This window comes from Aspergillus novofumigatus (genome assembly GCF_002847465.1).
Source record: "Aspergillus novofumigatus IBT 16806 chromosome Unknown P174scaffold_5, whole genome shotgun sequence".
Classification (NCBI taxonomy): Eukaryota; Fungi; Ascomycota; class Eurotiomycetes; order Eurotiales; family Aspergillaceae; genus Aspergillus; species Aspergillus novofumigatus.
This window is the reverse complement of record NW_020194278.1, coordinates 884,336-900,975: the sequence shown is the minus strand read 5'-3', so window position 1 is coordinate 900,975 and position 16,640 is coordinate 884,336. Positions and strand designations below refer to the sequence as shown.

Below are 16,640 nucleotides of genomic sequence, written 5' to 3'. Positions count from 1 at the left end.
ACCTTTTTTTTTTCTCCTTCCTTTTTCTCTTAGCTAATTAGTTTTCAATTTTTTCCCCAGATTTACCAGCAGATTCTTAAATTCCTTAGCGAAGCAGAGGGAAAAAGAGGGGCGGCGGAGACTTTGTTAAGGTGAGGAGAATGAGGAAGCTGTTAGTCACAGAAATTCGCTATTGAACTATGGATGTTCGTTGGCAGCGGACGGGCACACCACCGCGTTTCCCGAACGGATGCACGGTTCAAGGTTGGAATGCGACCAGTAGGAGCAAAAGGACGGACTGTCACTTGCGTAGAAGGCTATTTGCGGACAGTAGTCTTAAGAGTTTGCAGGTTGATGGTAGATGGATGAGTAGGAGTGGTGAGAGATGAAGTGGGAGAGAAGAGTCAGAGCACGTCAGGAGACCAGCAGAAAAGCAAAGGCAAAATCCAGGTTTATTGCTATTGATCCTTACCTAGGTAGTACGGTACAGCTTCTAAATAAAAACTTTCTCGCAAAAGTGACAGCAAAGCGGAGGCGGCAAAAAACGAGCAGACAGAGATCAAGAGACACAGAAAGAATGAGAACCACTGGGCTGGGCGCCATGGAAAGGGCAAGATGCGGCCACATGGGGCGAATTGGCCATGATGAATGCGGCAAACAAAGTATGGGGTATCTAGACGTCTTGCCTTTGTTAGGTAGATGGTAATAATTGATTGTAGTTAGTATCGATAGTACATTGTAGTACTTCTTACTGAAGAAGCATCGGACGTTGTAATGATCGTCATTCTTCCATTTCTTTTCTTTTTTGCTCTTGCCTCTAAAATGCTCTAAATCTGGAATTAGAATTTATCAATCGGACCGGGCGGTGTGCGCTAGTATCACTTGGGAATAGAGGATTCCTTCTGCGATGAAAACATTGCGTCATAAAGCACGACAGCCTCAACATAGATGAGATAGAGAACCATCACTGAATGTCGGTATATCTGATGTCTTATAAGCAAGGTTAACTACAGGTATACAGGGGATCATAATTGCCTGTCTGTCCATTATTATTATTGCAGCCATATGGTATGGATGTTTTATTGAAATCTACCATGGCCCATCTCTTGGCCTAATCTTCTTTGGGATCGCTGCAAGCATTTTATGACATAATGCGAACCTCCCGCTAGCTTATTACTAGCGTTTTGGTGGAACATAATTACATAATCAATTTATGCAACTTGAAACAATTTCTGCTAAGCTGTACCCCTCTAGATAGATGGACATCTGAATATTTATTCTCTTGTTTGAACTATGTCAATTAATCCATCATCAGTTGTTCATTTACATGAATACAACAAAATGAAGAGGCAAATTTGCCGTCCTTCGTACTCTCATAGACCATACTGGTGAACACTTACCTGGTCTAGAATACCCCAGATCCAGCCACGTTCTCCAAAACTAAAGCTGCGCCCCTGTTTTGCCTTACCTAACAGTTATGCTAGCGTCCACACTAGCTCTCTCAGCTTAATCTATCATTCGTCACTTTGTCAAGCATTCTCAGGGTGATGGTTGATCATGCGGAGGTCTGACACTTACATTGAACAGAGCATCATCGGATCATGATGGGCTGTGTCTCTCATTTGTCACTTGACCTTTCTATTAGCAATACAAATCCCCTTGGCTCTACAACTGTCATCACCTGACCATCTCCCCTTAGCAAACCCGGAAATCAAGGATTCCAACTGGCAATAGATTTCCGACCGGAAAATGGGTCAACCCGGTCCAGCAAACAATACTAATGCTTAGCCCAAATACGTGGACTATTATTGCACAATGACTGGACTCGATGCTCACTAGTCTAGTAGTCTAGATAGTTCCTGCCTGCGGACTCCGTCCTTAGTCCGTCCTTGTCACCTTCAGGGTCAGGCCACATGACCTGATCTCATTTGACATTTTCCCTTGCAGTTCGTTGTCCTCTGCAGCTGCAACGTATCCAATATCCCGGGTCTTTGGATGATGATCTTCTCCTCCCGGCTCCTGACTATGGTATGCTGATCGTCAAGTGCATTCACCATGCATGTCTAGACCGCATCAACCATCCCTTCGGGGTCAACATTGCCTCTCTGTCCGCTCAGGGAAGAAAATGCCAAGGAGGATCATCCAGCCAAGACTCGAACTATCTACTCCGTCCGCTATTCCTTGTCTATGCCCATATACCTAAGGAGCACGGAGTTCACTTGCCTAGACCCCTTCATTCTTGGCCGGGACCCCTTGATTCCTGGATCAGTCCGCTGTGCGATACACACCGCATCTACTGAGGGGTGCTCATTCAATGATGTACACCTAGTGCAATCGCCTGGCTAACTAGTCACTATTTCAGCAGGGATGGCATGGCAATACCTCGCCTCTTGCGGATCTTGCTAACAGAAAGGGGTTCATTGCTACTGGCGCCTAACGAAGGAGAGTCCAGTCGAGAATTCCCGGAACGTATGACCTCAGTCTACGATTATGTCTGACTGACTGCAACTAATGTGCACACTGGAAATCGCAAGGACAGGACGCCCCCAAGTCTCATTTCCAGATGAAGGAGAAACACCGGTCGATATGCAGAGTTAATCCATATCAGAGAACCTCATTCGATCTCTAAAACATCAATAACATCATGATCAATATGATCGAATATACTTTAGGGAGAAAGAGCCTACCTGCATCTACCTGAGCTGCGACCTTGAATGGTCTCGAGCTTCCATAGGAATTACCGGCAGACTGCAGGACCACTCACGAGGAATAATCTAGAACTGCGCGCAGTACGGAGTAGCAACTGCAACTATTGAATCCGTGCTGACCTAGAAACATCCGAGGTCTTCTGTGCGACCTGACCCAACACCTGACGCAAAAGTTACGGGTTGTATATCATTAAACCAGCACTCCAGAACAAGAGTCGAACGACACAAATAAGGACATCTAACAATCTAAGAGCTCTACTGCAGACTGATGACATACTTCTTGGCTGATGCACCCTTCTTCACCTGATCGAGTCCCTCCTGGATCGATCCCAATCCCTTACCCACCACCTCGGCAGTCGGGGCAGACTTGAACTCACCCGCTGCCAACGCCTTGGGGAGGAAAGCCTCGAAGATGGCCGGTCCAACCTCATTATCCTTCACAGCGGCTCCAAACACGAACTTGGACTCGATGCCCTCCGGCAACGCACCACTTGGGGGATTGGTCAAGGACACAAACCTGCGCGAGTTGACCTTGGAAAGGATCTCGCAGCAAGGGCCTGCCGCCTCCGTGCCGATGGCCAGCGCACCAACTCCGGTTTTGCCGTCGTAGACCTTACTGATATCCTCGATGAGGGTCGGACTGCGGTAATCAAAGACGTGGCTAGCACCGAGAGATTTGACGTACTCAAAATTCTTCGCCGACGCGGTGGTGACGACCTCGTAGCCCGCCGCCGCAGCTAGCTGGATAGCGTTGCTGCCGACGCTTGACGAGCCGCTCCAAATTAGTACGAGCTGGCCGCTCGACGTAGCCCGCGGACTCGTGGGTAACCGCAGCGCCAGATAATCCTTCTGAAACAGCCCACAACTCGCCGTCGATATGCCCAGCGGAATGACGGAGGCGTTTTCGTACGACAGGTCCGTGGGAATCGGGGACGCTACCTGCGCCGGGATGACCGTGTAGTGTTGGAAAGCGCCCTCGGCGGGATTGTTGTCCTTGAGCTCGCTACCGAGTCCCAGTACGCGGTCGCCAGGCTTGAAGCGTGCCGCTGCGGCGCCGGAGCCCACCTCGACGACCTCACCGGCCACGTCGGTGCCCATGATGGTGGGATAGGTGGTCCAGGAGAACAGTGCGGCGCCCTGCTCCTGGCGAAGACAGTCGACGGGGTTTAGGCCGATGGCGCTATTCTTGATAACAATCTCATTTTCCTTGGGAGGGGTGTAGGCGGCGGGCCTGACCTCAAGAGGCTTGGCCTTTTCGGCAATCTGCCATGCGGCGGTATTCGTTGGGTGCATTCTGTGAGATGACAAGAAGCGGGTAAAGGCACGACAAACTGTAACAGATAAGAGATCAGCGTCGGCCTGACTGGATGAATCTCAAGCCTGAAGTCTAGGAGCCTCGGAGTCCGGAGCATGGGGCATGTCTGTCCCTTAAGTTCTGTGGGATGACCATCGTTTCGGGCGATATTGCTCTCGTAGCCGATGACTGCAACTTGACAGGCAAAGGTTGTCAGCATGAGATCATTGCGATGGTGACCATTTGGCGGTTGCGATACTCTGGGACCTGACTAATAGGGACAAGGCCGGGGTACATTGCCATTCCGCAATCAGATAACTCATTTGATGGCTTCGCTTCTCGTCTTCCCATTGTCCAACGATCTATCGGGCTTGATAATCCTGGTGGCACTAGATCAATGTGCATCTCCGTTATCAGACTAAACAGAACAAGCCTTCCGAGACGCTACCAGCAGACTCCAGTGGAGCTTGGTCTCACGTCACTGTACCAAACCATGTAGAGTGCTCTGGCACCCGGCGCAATTGTCAATTTCTCTCGCGCGGAGAAGTTGTACACGTTCTCTGCACATGGAGTCCACATGCCGTGCAGAGCTCTCCGTGAATTCAATATCGGTTCTCTCACTATGGGTTGCCAATACAACCTGAGGCTGTCCCCGTGCGTCTATGACAAGATGGCTGACGGCGTAAGGAGCATTCTGTATGCTGTATAGTCCGTAAGCAGCTTGCAGTCAGTCATATATTAGAGCCACAGGCCCAGGTAGTAGGGAATCTGACCGACTCCTACTCGCGCGACTGGTGGCCAGTCAAAGCTAGTTCATTCAATCTATCTCTTCCTTACCAGGTTGAGCTATTTTTCTTGGGCCGAGAAGGTCAATGTACTAGATGAGTAGTCCATTGATCCGCGGTATCCAGGGTATAAAGCGACTGCAAGGTTGTCTCTGAGCCGAAGCGGACGAGACGATGCACTTATCCAGGGACTTCCGTACCATAGCTGTGCCAGGAGTCAGATCCCTAGCTAAGTATGGAGTACCAGGACATATGATCTTTACAGCGCTGTGATACTATTCAACTTGACGGACCACGCATCACCAACGACGTGGCTACCACCCAGGGAAATCCCTCCGACCACCTCATGCATGGACTTCCGCCCATCCTGGTATCAACAAGCGACACCGACGTTCCGTATCGAGGTTGACAACTGGCTTTCAGCTGGTCGAGTCCTAACAAAATGCCTTGCTCATGTCCGTAGTATCGTAGTCATCAGAGTATCATCCTGGTGGACAATTCTTCACTGTCCGAACGAACGCCGAGCCTACTCCATATATACCCCTGTTGTATGTACTTTCTACGACATGCAGTGATATTTCCGACAGCCAACTCAATCTCACTCCGTCCATATATCAGGTCGTGTTCCAACAAGATACTACTTCATAGGAGATCGCCACACACCAAGAAATCATAATCATAATCATAAATGATAGTAAATCCCTGCAAGCGAAAAGCCACCATTCCGACCGGATAGAAGCCGGCTGGGCTTGCGTTGTGGCTTCGGTCTAATTTAGCCTGCATTGGTGTCAACTCTCTACGCTAATGATTAAACTGTCGCCTGCGATTCCCAATTGCCATTTGCCATTGGCACGTTGGAGGCAATACCCGGTTCATGATTGTATCAAACTCGCAACCCTGCTGTACTTGTGCAGGTGTCGATAGATCTCGGTCTAGAAAGTTCTTATTTTTATAATTTGTTTGTTGTCCCTGACAGATGACTCGGACGCTGCCGAGCTGTTTTTGCCACTCAGTTGCTAGATACCAACAATCCTCCGTATTAGGATGACTCTCGGAGAAAAATTGACTTGTTTACCTTTTTCCAGGTAACCTAACCTTAATTGAACAAAGTTCGTTGAACAGATACGCTCGTCAGTATGGCGTCAACGATGACCGCATGACTTCAATAATGCAAAGAACTCAAAGAAGACTCTAGTAACTCTATTCATGACGCAAATTGAAGATGATGTCTATTTGCAAGCAAAGAAAAATCAATTGTAACCAGTTGTAGCGGTGGTCGACTTGTCGGACGGGCATCCAGACAAGCGCCGATGGATATCAGTAGTCCTAGCCCATAAAACCCAAAGATGCAAAATCGTCTAGATCAACATGATGAGGATGATGACCGTTAAATCAATGAAACAGACAAGTAAACCAGACGCCCAGAACAATAAAGTTCAACCCATTCTTCAGCCACTTTTTTCCCTGTTTTCAAATCATTTGTCACGTAGCGAAGTTTTGTAGTGCAAGTGCGAAAGTTCGATGTTTTTATTCGACAGCGGAAGAGCCATCACCGTGGGTGACAGGGTTGACCTTGGGGTTCCACTTGAACTTGAACTCCTGGCCAAGCTCCTTGCGGACGGCAGCCTTGACGGCCTCCAGCACGTTGGGGAAGACACCAAAGTTGGCGGGGTTGTGCTCGTCGTTCTCGCCGCCCTGGAAGACACCGGTGCGCACCAGGCAGGTGTTCCAGCCGTACATGTTACCACCGACAATGTCCGACTGCGGGTTGTCACCAATCATGTAGATGTTCTTGGGCAGGCGGTTCTCGTTGTGGATCTGCTCCATCCAGGCCTTGAGCACCTCGTCGGCGTAGGTGTAGGTGGCGCGCTCGGGCTTGCCGTAGACAACACGCTCCAGGTCGACGCCGGTCAGAGCCTTGTACTGCGCCTCGATGGCGATACGGAAGCAACCCTGAGTCAACCGGGGGGACCCTTGTGGTCGGTAGGCATAAGCAAGTCACCCTGGGAGAAGTAGATGGGGATGCGGGAGGAGACGGGGTCCTTGGCGCGGGTCAGCATCTTGCCGTCCTCGGCCAGCAGCAGATCGATGATCAGCTGCATGTCGGTAGCGTAGTCGCGAGAGTCGGCAAAGACGAGAATGGCATCGAACTTGATCTTGGAGAAGTCGCGGGGCTTGGCCTCGGCGCGGTCCTCGGCAGTGAATGTGCGCCAGGGAGAGACGGTAGGGTCCCAAGCAAGGATATCCTTGGGGTGAACAACGTTCTTGAAGCCGTAGTTCTCAGCGACCTCACGGATCTTCTGACCCTCACCACCCAGGACGAGAACGGTCTCGTAGTACTCGGACAATGCCTGCATTGGAGTATGAGACTGGATGAACTGGTCGGTCGAGATAGGCACCTCCAGGATCTCGGACAGCTGCTCGCAACGGGCGGCTTCAGTCTTGCCACCACCGTTGGTCAGAAGGATGTAGGGGATCTTGATTCCCAACTCGTTGTCGCCATTCAGCATCTTGAGGGCCTCCTTGGCTTCAGGGATGGCGTGGTTGCCGTGAGCCAAGACACCGTCGATGTCGAAAGCGAACGCCATGTTCTTAGCGGCCGCGACCTTCTCCTTGGACATGTCCTGTACTTGAGAGGCCAGGAGGTCACGAGAGACAGAGGAGGCATCGGCCATGCGAACAGAGGACAGGCGAGACACACGAGGGGATCTGGGGATGGGGAGGGAAGTGCCGAAAGAGTTGCGAGAACCCCGACGATCCCGCATCGAGGGAGACAAGCTCAGGTTGTGCATGAACTGAGCGGCATCACTGATGGAGCTTCTGGTGGCAGGGATCTCGACAGTGTTGCCAGCCTCGTTGGGGATGGGGAGAGAGCCAGAAGTACTGCCACGGGCATCTCTGGGCGAACGAGCACCGGGAGGAGCGGGCTCGACGCCAAAGTCAGCATCATCGAAGCGAGGCATGGTGACGGTAGATGAGAGTTGAAAGAGTATGTAGACGTAGAGTTAAGGTAGAGTAACGTAGGGAGGGAGATGAGGTGGGTGATAAGAGAATGGAAGATGATATCACTCTTATATGGGAGGGCGGGCCGGATCAGTGTTGTATGAAGAAATTCACTAAACGGCTTCCCGAGAAGATAAGGGACGAAGAGAACAGGTGAATGAAGAAAAAGTCAAGATGATAATGAAGGAGATCAAGGTATTTATTAACTAGAACATGGTTTACCAGAACCAGTGGCGGTCAACCATCCCACTATCACTGTCTTTTCGCTCTATCCAACGCAGTAGCATAATGAGAAAATCAGGCTCCACCCAGGCGTATCATCATTCCTAGGAATTATCGTCATCATCGTTTTAGGTATCTGGGAAATGGGATGGTATCATGGTAGCAGCAATAATGATTGCGGGATGGACTACCTTACGCTGTAATTGTTTCCAATAATGGTCGGTACCAGGGAAACAGTGATACGCCCAGCGGGTACAGCGGAGCCGGCGTCGGGCTGGCTAAGCCCTTTTCAGCCCCGACAGGCAGGATTGCCGTGGGTCTTGGTATTTGCCATGTACTGCGCATTCCGTAAGGGAGGTATTTCTGTTTCATTATACGGTAGCAGGTACCTTCTTAGACCCTGTTTGATACGGCCTGTAACATTTATCAAGAAATTATTCATTAGAGCATGGAAATAGGGCGGGGCGGGGACTGAGAGGCCGAAGGTGGCATCACTGACGTTCCCATTCATCCATTGGCTGGTAAAGGCTTAAGGTGGAAATTTCTTTACCAGACGAACCGCCCAAGAAATGATCCTCTCAGCCAGCATGAGGCCAATCTGCACGCTGAGTGGACAGGAACCCACACATACTTGCTACTGATTGGCTGGTCACGGTTTTCCACCCATGGAATAAGCAGAGATCGATGGAGCCGATGACGATCGAGCGGGCGGCGGTGGGTCAAACGCTCGCGCCGTTTCGTCCTTTTGATTTGCTGGTTGCAGCTAGGCAGGGATGATGTCATTGCTGAGGGACTGCGTGTCGTGGTGGGGCATCACATCACTGAGGGAAGAAAAGAAAGAGACGCAGCGTTACAGAGTAATATTGGTGAATTAACTTTGGGCAAAAAGGGAAATAATTCCCAAAATGTTGGGGGGGATTCAGAGTAGCTGCAGTAATTGTTAAATATCGTCAGCAATTGAGTGCAGAAAAAAGAGAGGCAGTTGCAGTGAAGAAGATATGCAGTCAAGGATGTTTGTTGCTTATCTCCTTTAAGCTGCAGCAAAAAGGAATTGATACTCAGGATAGAAGATTCTATAGAGTCAAAAAAAAAAAAAGAATCATAAGAATCACAGGGGAGAAAATCATCATCATCAGCGTCATCCCAGCTTGCCGCCTTCGCTCGTCTTCTGAAACCCCACCTAAGCTGCTTCTTGTTGCATTGCTACCCCTCCACCTCAAAACCGCCCAATAATTCATCCTCTCTCCCACTCATCCGTCATCCATTCCAATACCCCTGAACATCTTGTTCCTTTGGATCAGTTTTCCATTCTTCATTATCATCAAATACTTCTACCACAACTACCTCAATTGCGCCTATACCTCTCTGCAAAATGTCGGCCGGTGTCACTTTTACTCTCAGCAACGGCGTTAAGATCCCCGCCGTCGGTTTCGGAACCTTCGCCAGCGAGGGTTCCAAAGGCGAGACCTACAACGCTGTCACATGTGCTCTCAAGACCGGATACAGACACTTGGATTGCGCCTGGTTCTACCAGAACGAGGACGAGGTCGGTGATGCTATCCAAGACTTCCTCAAGGAGAACCCCTCGGTCAAGCGCGAGGATATCTTCATCTGCACCAAGGTCTGGAACCACCTGCATCGCTACGAGGATGTCATCTGGTCGCTTGAGAACTCCCTGAAGAAGCTCAAGGTCGACTACATAGACCTTTTCCTGGTCCACTGGCCCATTGCCGCGGAGAAGGAGACGCAGGAGAAGCCCAAGATCGGCCCTGATGGAAAGGTAATTTGACTCAAACAGTCTCGGTCTGAACTTCTACTGACTTGCAAACAAATAGTACGTCATCCTGGAAGACCTCACCAAGAACCCCGAGCCCACATGGAGGGCAATGGAGAAGCTCTACGAGGACGGCAAGGCCAAGGCCATTGGTGTCTCGAACTGGACCATCGAAGGGCTCGAGCAGCTGCTCAAGTTCGCCAAGGTCAAGCCTCACGTCAACCAGATCGAGATTCACCCCTTCCTGCCCAACGAGGAGCTCATCCAGTACTGCTTCAAGCACGATATCCTGCCCGAGGCCTACTCGCCATTGGGCTCCCAGAACCAGGTCCCCACCACTGGCGAGCGTGTCAGCGAGAACCCGACCCTGAACGAGATCGCCAAGAAGGGCGGCAACACCCTGGCCCAGGTGCTGATTGCCTGGGGTCTGCGCCGTGGCTACGTTGTGCTGCCCAAGAGCTCGAACCCGGCTCGTATCGAGTCCAACTTCAAGAGCATCCAGCTGTCGGATGCCGACTATGAGGCGGTCAACAATGTCGCCAAGGGTCGTCATTTCCGATTTGTCAACATGAAGGATACTTTTGGTTACGATGTGTGGCCCGAGGAGACGGCAAAGCAGATGTCTGCTTAATTGGTTCGCTTGATGCGGGTCATAAAAAATCATTTAATGTTGGGACGAATATCATGATCGTTGACACGGTACATAGCTACATCTGAAACAATCCAATAAAGCTAGCTGGATTAGCTGGTTCATTCATTTGGTCGGACTACTAGTATCATCTAAGTATGCTTCTACCTCTCTGCAGTAGATAAATGAAACATAAAATGCGCCAAGGTGTCACCAACCACCAATAGCACCTCCTGTCAAAATCCATCCCGAAATTTGCTTGAAAACTCTTCCAACTCAAAATGCAGCCGTAACTCCAATGAGATGCCGAGCTTCCTACAGGCTGCAGCGCCCGATGTAACTGCACGCAGTATCAAGAGGCCGGGCCGTTGTAAATGTAATACACGGAGGACAGTCCTCCAAGCCAGCACTAGCCACGCAGTATGACGCATGTCTCCATTGTAACCTTCGCACCTCGCCGAATTTGGATATCCAAGAAAGCTCGTCAGGGGTTCAACCTACAGCCTTATTTACCTAAGATTTTACTGCTGTGGACAGCTAATTGGGAGTCCGACACACTTTACGGAGTAGTAGTCTACGCAAATGCGGTAATGCACCGCCAGTCACCAGCCTCGAGTAATGAGATCGGAAAATCCCGGGACTCAGCCACGCCCGGTGGGCAAAAACGGAAAAGCCCTAAACACCGAGCTTCCCGAATGGGAAAGACCGAGTTTAGCCCGTGGATCTTGAGACATACCTAAGTACATGGCAATAAGTGCTGTAGCCCTACTCCGTACACTAGGTACACTAGCCCTTAGGAGTAAGTAGACTAGAATAGGATAACTGTTGAGAAATGACGGAAGTAGACCATGACGTCGGTACGAGGTTTATGGGCTAAGGATTGGGCTAAGTGGATCACTGAGGTCCTTGCTGTTCCTACGGCTGTCATCTAAGTTACTCCGTACACCTCCTTGAATGGTAAACACTCCCTACTCATAGCCCACCTTGAAGGTTAGCAACGGAATTGATATGGATATGGATATGGATATGGTTATGGTTATCATTTCCTCTAATGAACAGGAACATACGGATCCACATGGTGCCCAACAATGATTTGTCCATCCTCAAACTGTCGATAATGAACCATAGGTACTTGAGACTAAGGTACTCACAGGTTGCTGTAACTGGTTGATCCCATCCCTTGAGTGATTTTCTGTAGAGGAAAGTCTTAGTATTGGTACGTCTGTTATATCAAAATGAACGATGAGAGACCCGCCCTCCTTCCAGGCGGTGTAGATGCAGTATGCCTACTGCTAGCTCACCGTTGATGTTGATGTTGATACTCCCGCTCGACATAGGCAAGTGCTGCAGGGCAGGCATCAGAAGAATGCAATCTGCAGTCTGCAGCGGGCAACCTTCCTCATAAGCAGCCTATTATCTAATTACCGAAAGTCAATTGCATTGCTGATACGGATATTAATGACAAGATTCAGCCAAGAGCATGGCCGTCAGCTTTGTTTGACCGTACCTTTGCTCAGTTGCTGCCAACCTGCCTTCTATACTAGGCACCACTTGCATGGCTATTGACCTGACTGACCTCACAGCTCATCCTCTCTTGCTAAGACTCGGATCTAGGGAGACAATCGTCGGTAATGCTCGGCATAGTTATACGATAATGGTGATAAACATGATCCAACAAATGACGATGCGACGCATCTCTTCTCCCCGCACTAAACGAACTACGCTGGACTATCGGAGGCTAACCGAGATCTTCATGAACACAACCCCCAAGTTTCCCCAGTTGGTAGCTACGTAGTTGACTAGTTCTTCACTAGTATCTATACAATACTGTAAGATGATGGTCGAGTCATGACAACAATTGATATGGTTGGCTGGTTACGGCCTTCACAGAAACTAAACCGAAGGGATGGCGGTAATATTCACATGAAAGCAGGGTTGAAGATCAACAGATCAACAATCCACTGCAAATGAACTCATACAAGGTGTGTCTCTTACACATAACGCCTTACCCACTGACAAGTCAACAGAAATACAAAAACGCCGGTTCGCCAGTCCGTTTGTCTCGCAAATCCCGTAATCAACTGATTGGCGGGCCTGATTATGTACAACCTCCAAAGGAGGGTCAGTATTGAAAATAACAATAGAGTTGAAAGTGACACAATCAAGAGCGGGGACGGATACGTCTCGGCATCGGTGTCGATCCAGCATGTGCCTTGAGAATGTTCTTGGATCTTATTCGCGGAGCGCTACCGCTGGTAGAGTCGGACGAGCTCCTATCGTCGCTGCTGCCGCAAGGTAGTATCTTGTTCGAAACGGGAGTACCCGTTGCAACAGCGCTGGGCCGCTTGGGGAACAATTTCTTGCGCTTCTCAACATTGCTGCTAGTGCTGAGAGTCGGGAGAAGCGACGCCTTCTTCGTGTCTGTGGCCGCGACAGGACTGGGATTACTCTTTGACCCTCCTAACCGCCGCACACGCCGCACCTTGGGAGCTGCAGTAGCAGGTGCAGTAGTTGATGCAGCCACTTCTTCCTCACCACCGGCCTTAGCTGTCTGGGACCGGGTGCTGCGATTACTGGCTGCCTTCTGCTTATCGGTGCCCTTCACCGTCGGATTCAAAGCGGCGTCATTGCGCTTCCGCTCCCCTAGCTTACTGTTGTCCTCCCCTTGGTACTGTACCAGGCGCTCCTCGTTCCATGTCACATATTTCTTGGCCCCTGTGCGCTTCTGAGCAGGGTCTGCAGCTTTGCCATGATCGACATCGAGACCGGTCTTCTGCGATTGTTCCGCCAAGGCCTGAAGCACGTATTTTGGCATGACCGCATCCCCTTTGTTGTGACGAGTGTTTCGACGCGTCGCCAGCGCAAGCTCCTGGGCTTCTGTGCGCTGCAGGAAGACGAACTCCGTCCCCTTTGCGCGACGAAGAGTCAGGGTACGAAGAGTAGGCGTAGCCGTCTGGGGGGAACTTTGGCAGCACGGTGCCTCGAACTTCGACGGACTGGACTGGCTGCTTGATTTTCGTCCTCTCGGGCATCAACCCTTTTCCGTGATTGATCATCCCGATCAGGACTATCTGCAGGATCAGACGCTTTCCCTGGAGACAGCTGAACTTTCGATGGCGAGGGCGAATTGGCGTCCAGCTCTTCGAGAGCCCGTCGAGCCTGTGGAGTTGGTACGTCACTCACGTCCTGGCAGGCTTGCTCTGCGGCCACATCCTGCACAGTCATAGCTGCGGCTTTGGCCGCGCGAGCTGCCTTGGCCTTGGATAAGAAGTTATTGAGCAACTCCGCATCCTCCCCACCCAGCGAGCTGCGTAGTGCCGAACGCACCAGAGTGGACTCTTGTTGCACACTTAGACCCTGCTCCGATGTGACTTCTGCTGCGATTGTGGAGTCTGCGGTCTGGACTGTCAGATCTTGTCGATCATCCGTCATATATGTATCCACGGCTGCATCTGGGGCAATATTGGTTACGGTATGAAGACTCGCTACACTGGTATCAAGTGCGGGGTCAGGTTGAGCGACATCGCCGGTGGCATTTATCTCGAAATCGTAGCTGGTTCCAGCGCAATCATCTGCACTGACGGATTTGCCATGTAGCGTGTGGAGATTCGCTGAGAAAAGGACCGAGTCTGTGGGTGTGTCTGGGGTCGAGTCAAAAGATGCGTCCGTGTCCTGTTCCGCGATTGACGTGGCCGCGTCCCGTGGCTCATCCTCGTCAGCCACGGCGTGACCTGCCTCCTCCTCTTCATCCGTATCCATCGGCTCCGCTTGGGGATCAATAAAGTCGGCATGGTTCGTAGGTAGTTTCCCTGTAGTCCATCAGCGGGTGTCCCATAGTCGCCTGGCTAAACCAAATATCAAGCGAGCATGCATACGTCTTCTCCCCGTCGCTTCCGACTCCCATTTTGTCTCAAGGAACGAACGTCCCCGTAGAACAGTACTGTCCGGTTGACTCTCATCCTTCAGCCCAAAGCACCGTCGCTTGACACCGCGGACAAACCCCAGATTCCTGGACAAGTTGATTTCGGCGAAGAGATCTTCATCGACATCCTCGTGCGACGCAGCGACGAGACGTTGTAACGCTTTCATGCTGTTAAAGGAGGAACGAAAGCGTTTCCAGACTTTGCGCGATTTCGAACGCCCAAGGAACGCGTTCGACGGTTTTCGGTCCCATAGACGAGGGGCGGCGGCGGCCTTGACGGGCGTGAAACTGAACTTTTCGTCCTGACTCTGAAGCTGGCTATGAAACTCAATCCAGCGAAAGCGCGCGCGGTTGGCGCACACAGTCGCGATCGTATCAGCGATCGTGCCTTGGTCTCTGGGAGTAATGGCAAGAGAGGGAAAAGGGGCAGGGGGAATTCTTCAACGCTTCCCCGATCAAAGCACCCATCATAATTTACAGGAATGTCAATCGGGACAAAAGAAGCAACTCACCATGCTCGCGACAGAGGGCCCGACTGATGGGATGGATCATGACTGGTGGCCATGGCTGCTTGGAGCCCCGAGGAATGTGACGCCGTGACGGAGCTCAACTGTATGTCGATGGGGAATGCAAGGTAGAGAGGTTCAAGCTTCTAGAATACTGCAATAATAGGATACAAGCTTAATAATTGGAGCATAAATGCGACGCTGATAGAGAAGAAAACCATCTATCCTAAGCAATACAAATACGCGTCAAGGCCGAGATGAAGAAATCATAATAATAAGGTAACAAATAATGCCAGGGCAAACTAAGCTGGACCAACGTGTTGATTGGCGGTGGGCGGGCCGTTGCTGTGCCAACACTTTATCAGATAAACTACGAGGTAGAGAGCTACATACGGACAACTCACCTGGAGACGCTGAGGTTCACTGGATATGGATTGGATCTCTCTTCCTATTCCATACCATGGGTGACTTGACCATCTTGTACTTCATGTAGAGGTGACAACGAAAAGATGGACCCTCTTATGCCTTGATACACTAGGAGGCCGGACAGCAGCACAGCACGGCGTCCTTCCAGCACTTGAATCTTGTTGAGGAAACGGATAACCAGCACGACTGTTATAAGTCAGGGAATTCAGCCGTGGTCTTATCTACTTGACTCTATGCTACGACACACTACACTCGTTGTATTCATGACAGGAGCAGGCTTGTCATTGTCCGAGGTGCTTGCTTTCAGCTCTGCATGATATGACTATATATCACTGGAAAGCAACCAAGTCAAGGAGAGATTGTTTTCGCAATGCTGAATGAGGCTATTGACTAGAACACCACTGCCTTTATCTACTGGATCCACATCCGAGTCTCAAACGAGGCTTTCCCGACAGCGTCAAACCTGAGCTTAGGTACGGAAGTTGCGTTGTTCATGCTCACTGCCAGACAGTGAATACCACCGAACGAAGGGCTACTTAAAATTTCGGCATTGAATTAATGGAGGTCGTCTAATGACAACAAAAATCTCCAAGAAGAGGCACAGCGAATATCATTTAATTCTGGCTTACTGGTTAGCCATTGTGGTCGAAGTACATGAACAGGCTAGTTGGGCCTTACCCGGTAAGCATATCTCATAAGGTCGTAGACTACTGTCTCTTAAAATTCCATTAAGTACGAGAGAGATAAATTGGCCCCGTAGGTTCACCGCAAACCCTAGAATACCGGCTCCTCCATGTCTCGGTCATCGAAAGGGTCACCGAACTCATCTAGGCAGACCATTAGCCATCGGTTCTCTATGACAAGTACCAGAGGAAACATGTCAGTGAGCAAGTAATGCACTGTTACTCAACCTACCCAGATTAAAGTCCTTATCAACGATATACTCCATCGCTCGCTGGTACTCCTCCTCCGCCCGTTTGTTCATCCACCGTGCCCCGGGTTGCCTTTGCTGCTGCTGCTGTTGTTGTTGCTGCTGCCCAGCAACCTGTGTCGAGAAATCTGAAGGTCTGTTCTTCTCGAGTGCGGCCATCTCCGTGACTTCAGAGAAGTTCTGTGTCTGCGAGCCTGGCGGGGATAGTTCGGAAGCCCCAGCGAATCCTGAGTTAGAGTCATTGAGACTATTGTTGTTCGTAGGCGTGCGGGAGCCCACCGGCGAGCCGACAGAAGATTCGGGGGATGAGGCCATTTGCGAGTCGCCGTCCAGATCTGTGTTTCGTGAGCAAGCGAGCCGTGCAGCTATTAAGACGTCCTGGGTGCGGAGGTGTAGGGTTATGAAAGGGCTGGTGGGGACACATCTGAGCCCAAAACTTACCAGTTGGCATCGTAGTTTATT

The 16,640-nt window shown here is 50.6% G+C and overlaps 5 protein-coding genes across 5 annotated transcripts; 1 reads left to right on the top strand and 4 right to left on the bottom strand.

Annotated features, from left to right (window-relative positions):
- Window positions 1-2,942: 2,942 nt before the first annotated feature.
- Window positions 2,943-3,980, bottom strand: P174DRAFT_421660 (zinc-binding alcohol dehydrogenase family protein; the record flags this gene model as incomplete). Its single annotated transcript, XM_024824968.1, has 1 exon — window positions 2,943-3,980. The coding sequence occupies one exon, from the start codon at window positions 3,978-3,980 to the stop codon at window positions 2,943-2,945; it is 1,038 nt and encodes a 345-aa protein (XP_024681206.1).
- Window positions 3,981-6,229: 2,249 nt separating this feature from the next.
- P174DRAFT_442468 (phosphatidyl synthase) lies at window positions 6,230-8,204 on the bottom strand (the record flags this gene model as incomplete). The annotated part of the gene is made up of 2 exons (XM_024827581.1): window positions 8,183-8,204; window positions 6,230-8,127 (listed from the first exon to the last, which is right to left on the bottom strand). A coding segment is annotated over exon 2 (1,000 nt), but the record flags the coding sequence as incomplete, so codon positions are not given.
- Window positions 8,205-9,161: 957 nt separating this feature from the next.
- Window positions 9,162-10,530, top strand: gldB (putative glycerol dehydrogenase (GldB)). Its single transcript, XM_024831958.1, has 2 exons — window positions 9,162-9,771; window positions 9,827-10,530. The coding sequence occupies exons 1-2, from the start codon at window positions 9,364-9,366 to the stop codon at window positions 10,394-10,396; spliced, it is 978 nt and encodes a 325-aa protein (XP_024681204.1). The 5' UTR covers window positions 9,162-9,363; the 3' UTR covers window positions 10,397-10,530.
- A 1,761-nt stretch (window positions 10,531-12,291) lies between these two features.
- Window positions 12,292-15,041, bottom strand: P174DRAFT_442465 (uncharacterized protein). The gene is made up of 4 exons (XM_024827580.1): window positions 14,828-15,041; window positions 14,269-14,633; window positions 13,358-14,202; window positions 12,292-13,301 (listed from the first exon to the last, which is right to left on the bottom strand). The coding sequence occupies exons 1-4, from the start codon at window positions 14,878-14,880 to the stop codon at window positions 12,555-12,557; spliced, it is 2,010 nt and encodes a 669-aa protein (XP_024681203.1). The 5' UTR covers window positions 14,881-15,041; the 3' UTR covers window positions 12,292-12,554.
- Window positions 15,042-16,021: 980 nt separating this feature from the next.
- P174DRAFT_421656 (uncharacterized protein) lies at window positions 16,022-16,629 on the bottom strand (the record flags this gene model as incomplete). Its single annotated transcript, XM_024824967.1, has 3 exons — window positions 16,022-16,074; window positions 16,163-16,513; window positions 16,620-16,629. 3 exons carry the CDS (start codon window positions 16,627-16,629, stop codon window positions 16,022-16,024), a joined length of 414 nt encoding a protein of 137 aa, XP_024681202.1.
- Window positions 16,630-16,640: the final 11 nt, after the last annotated feature.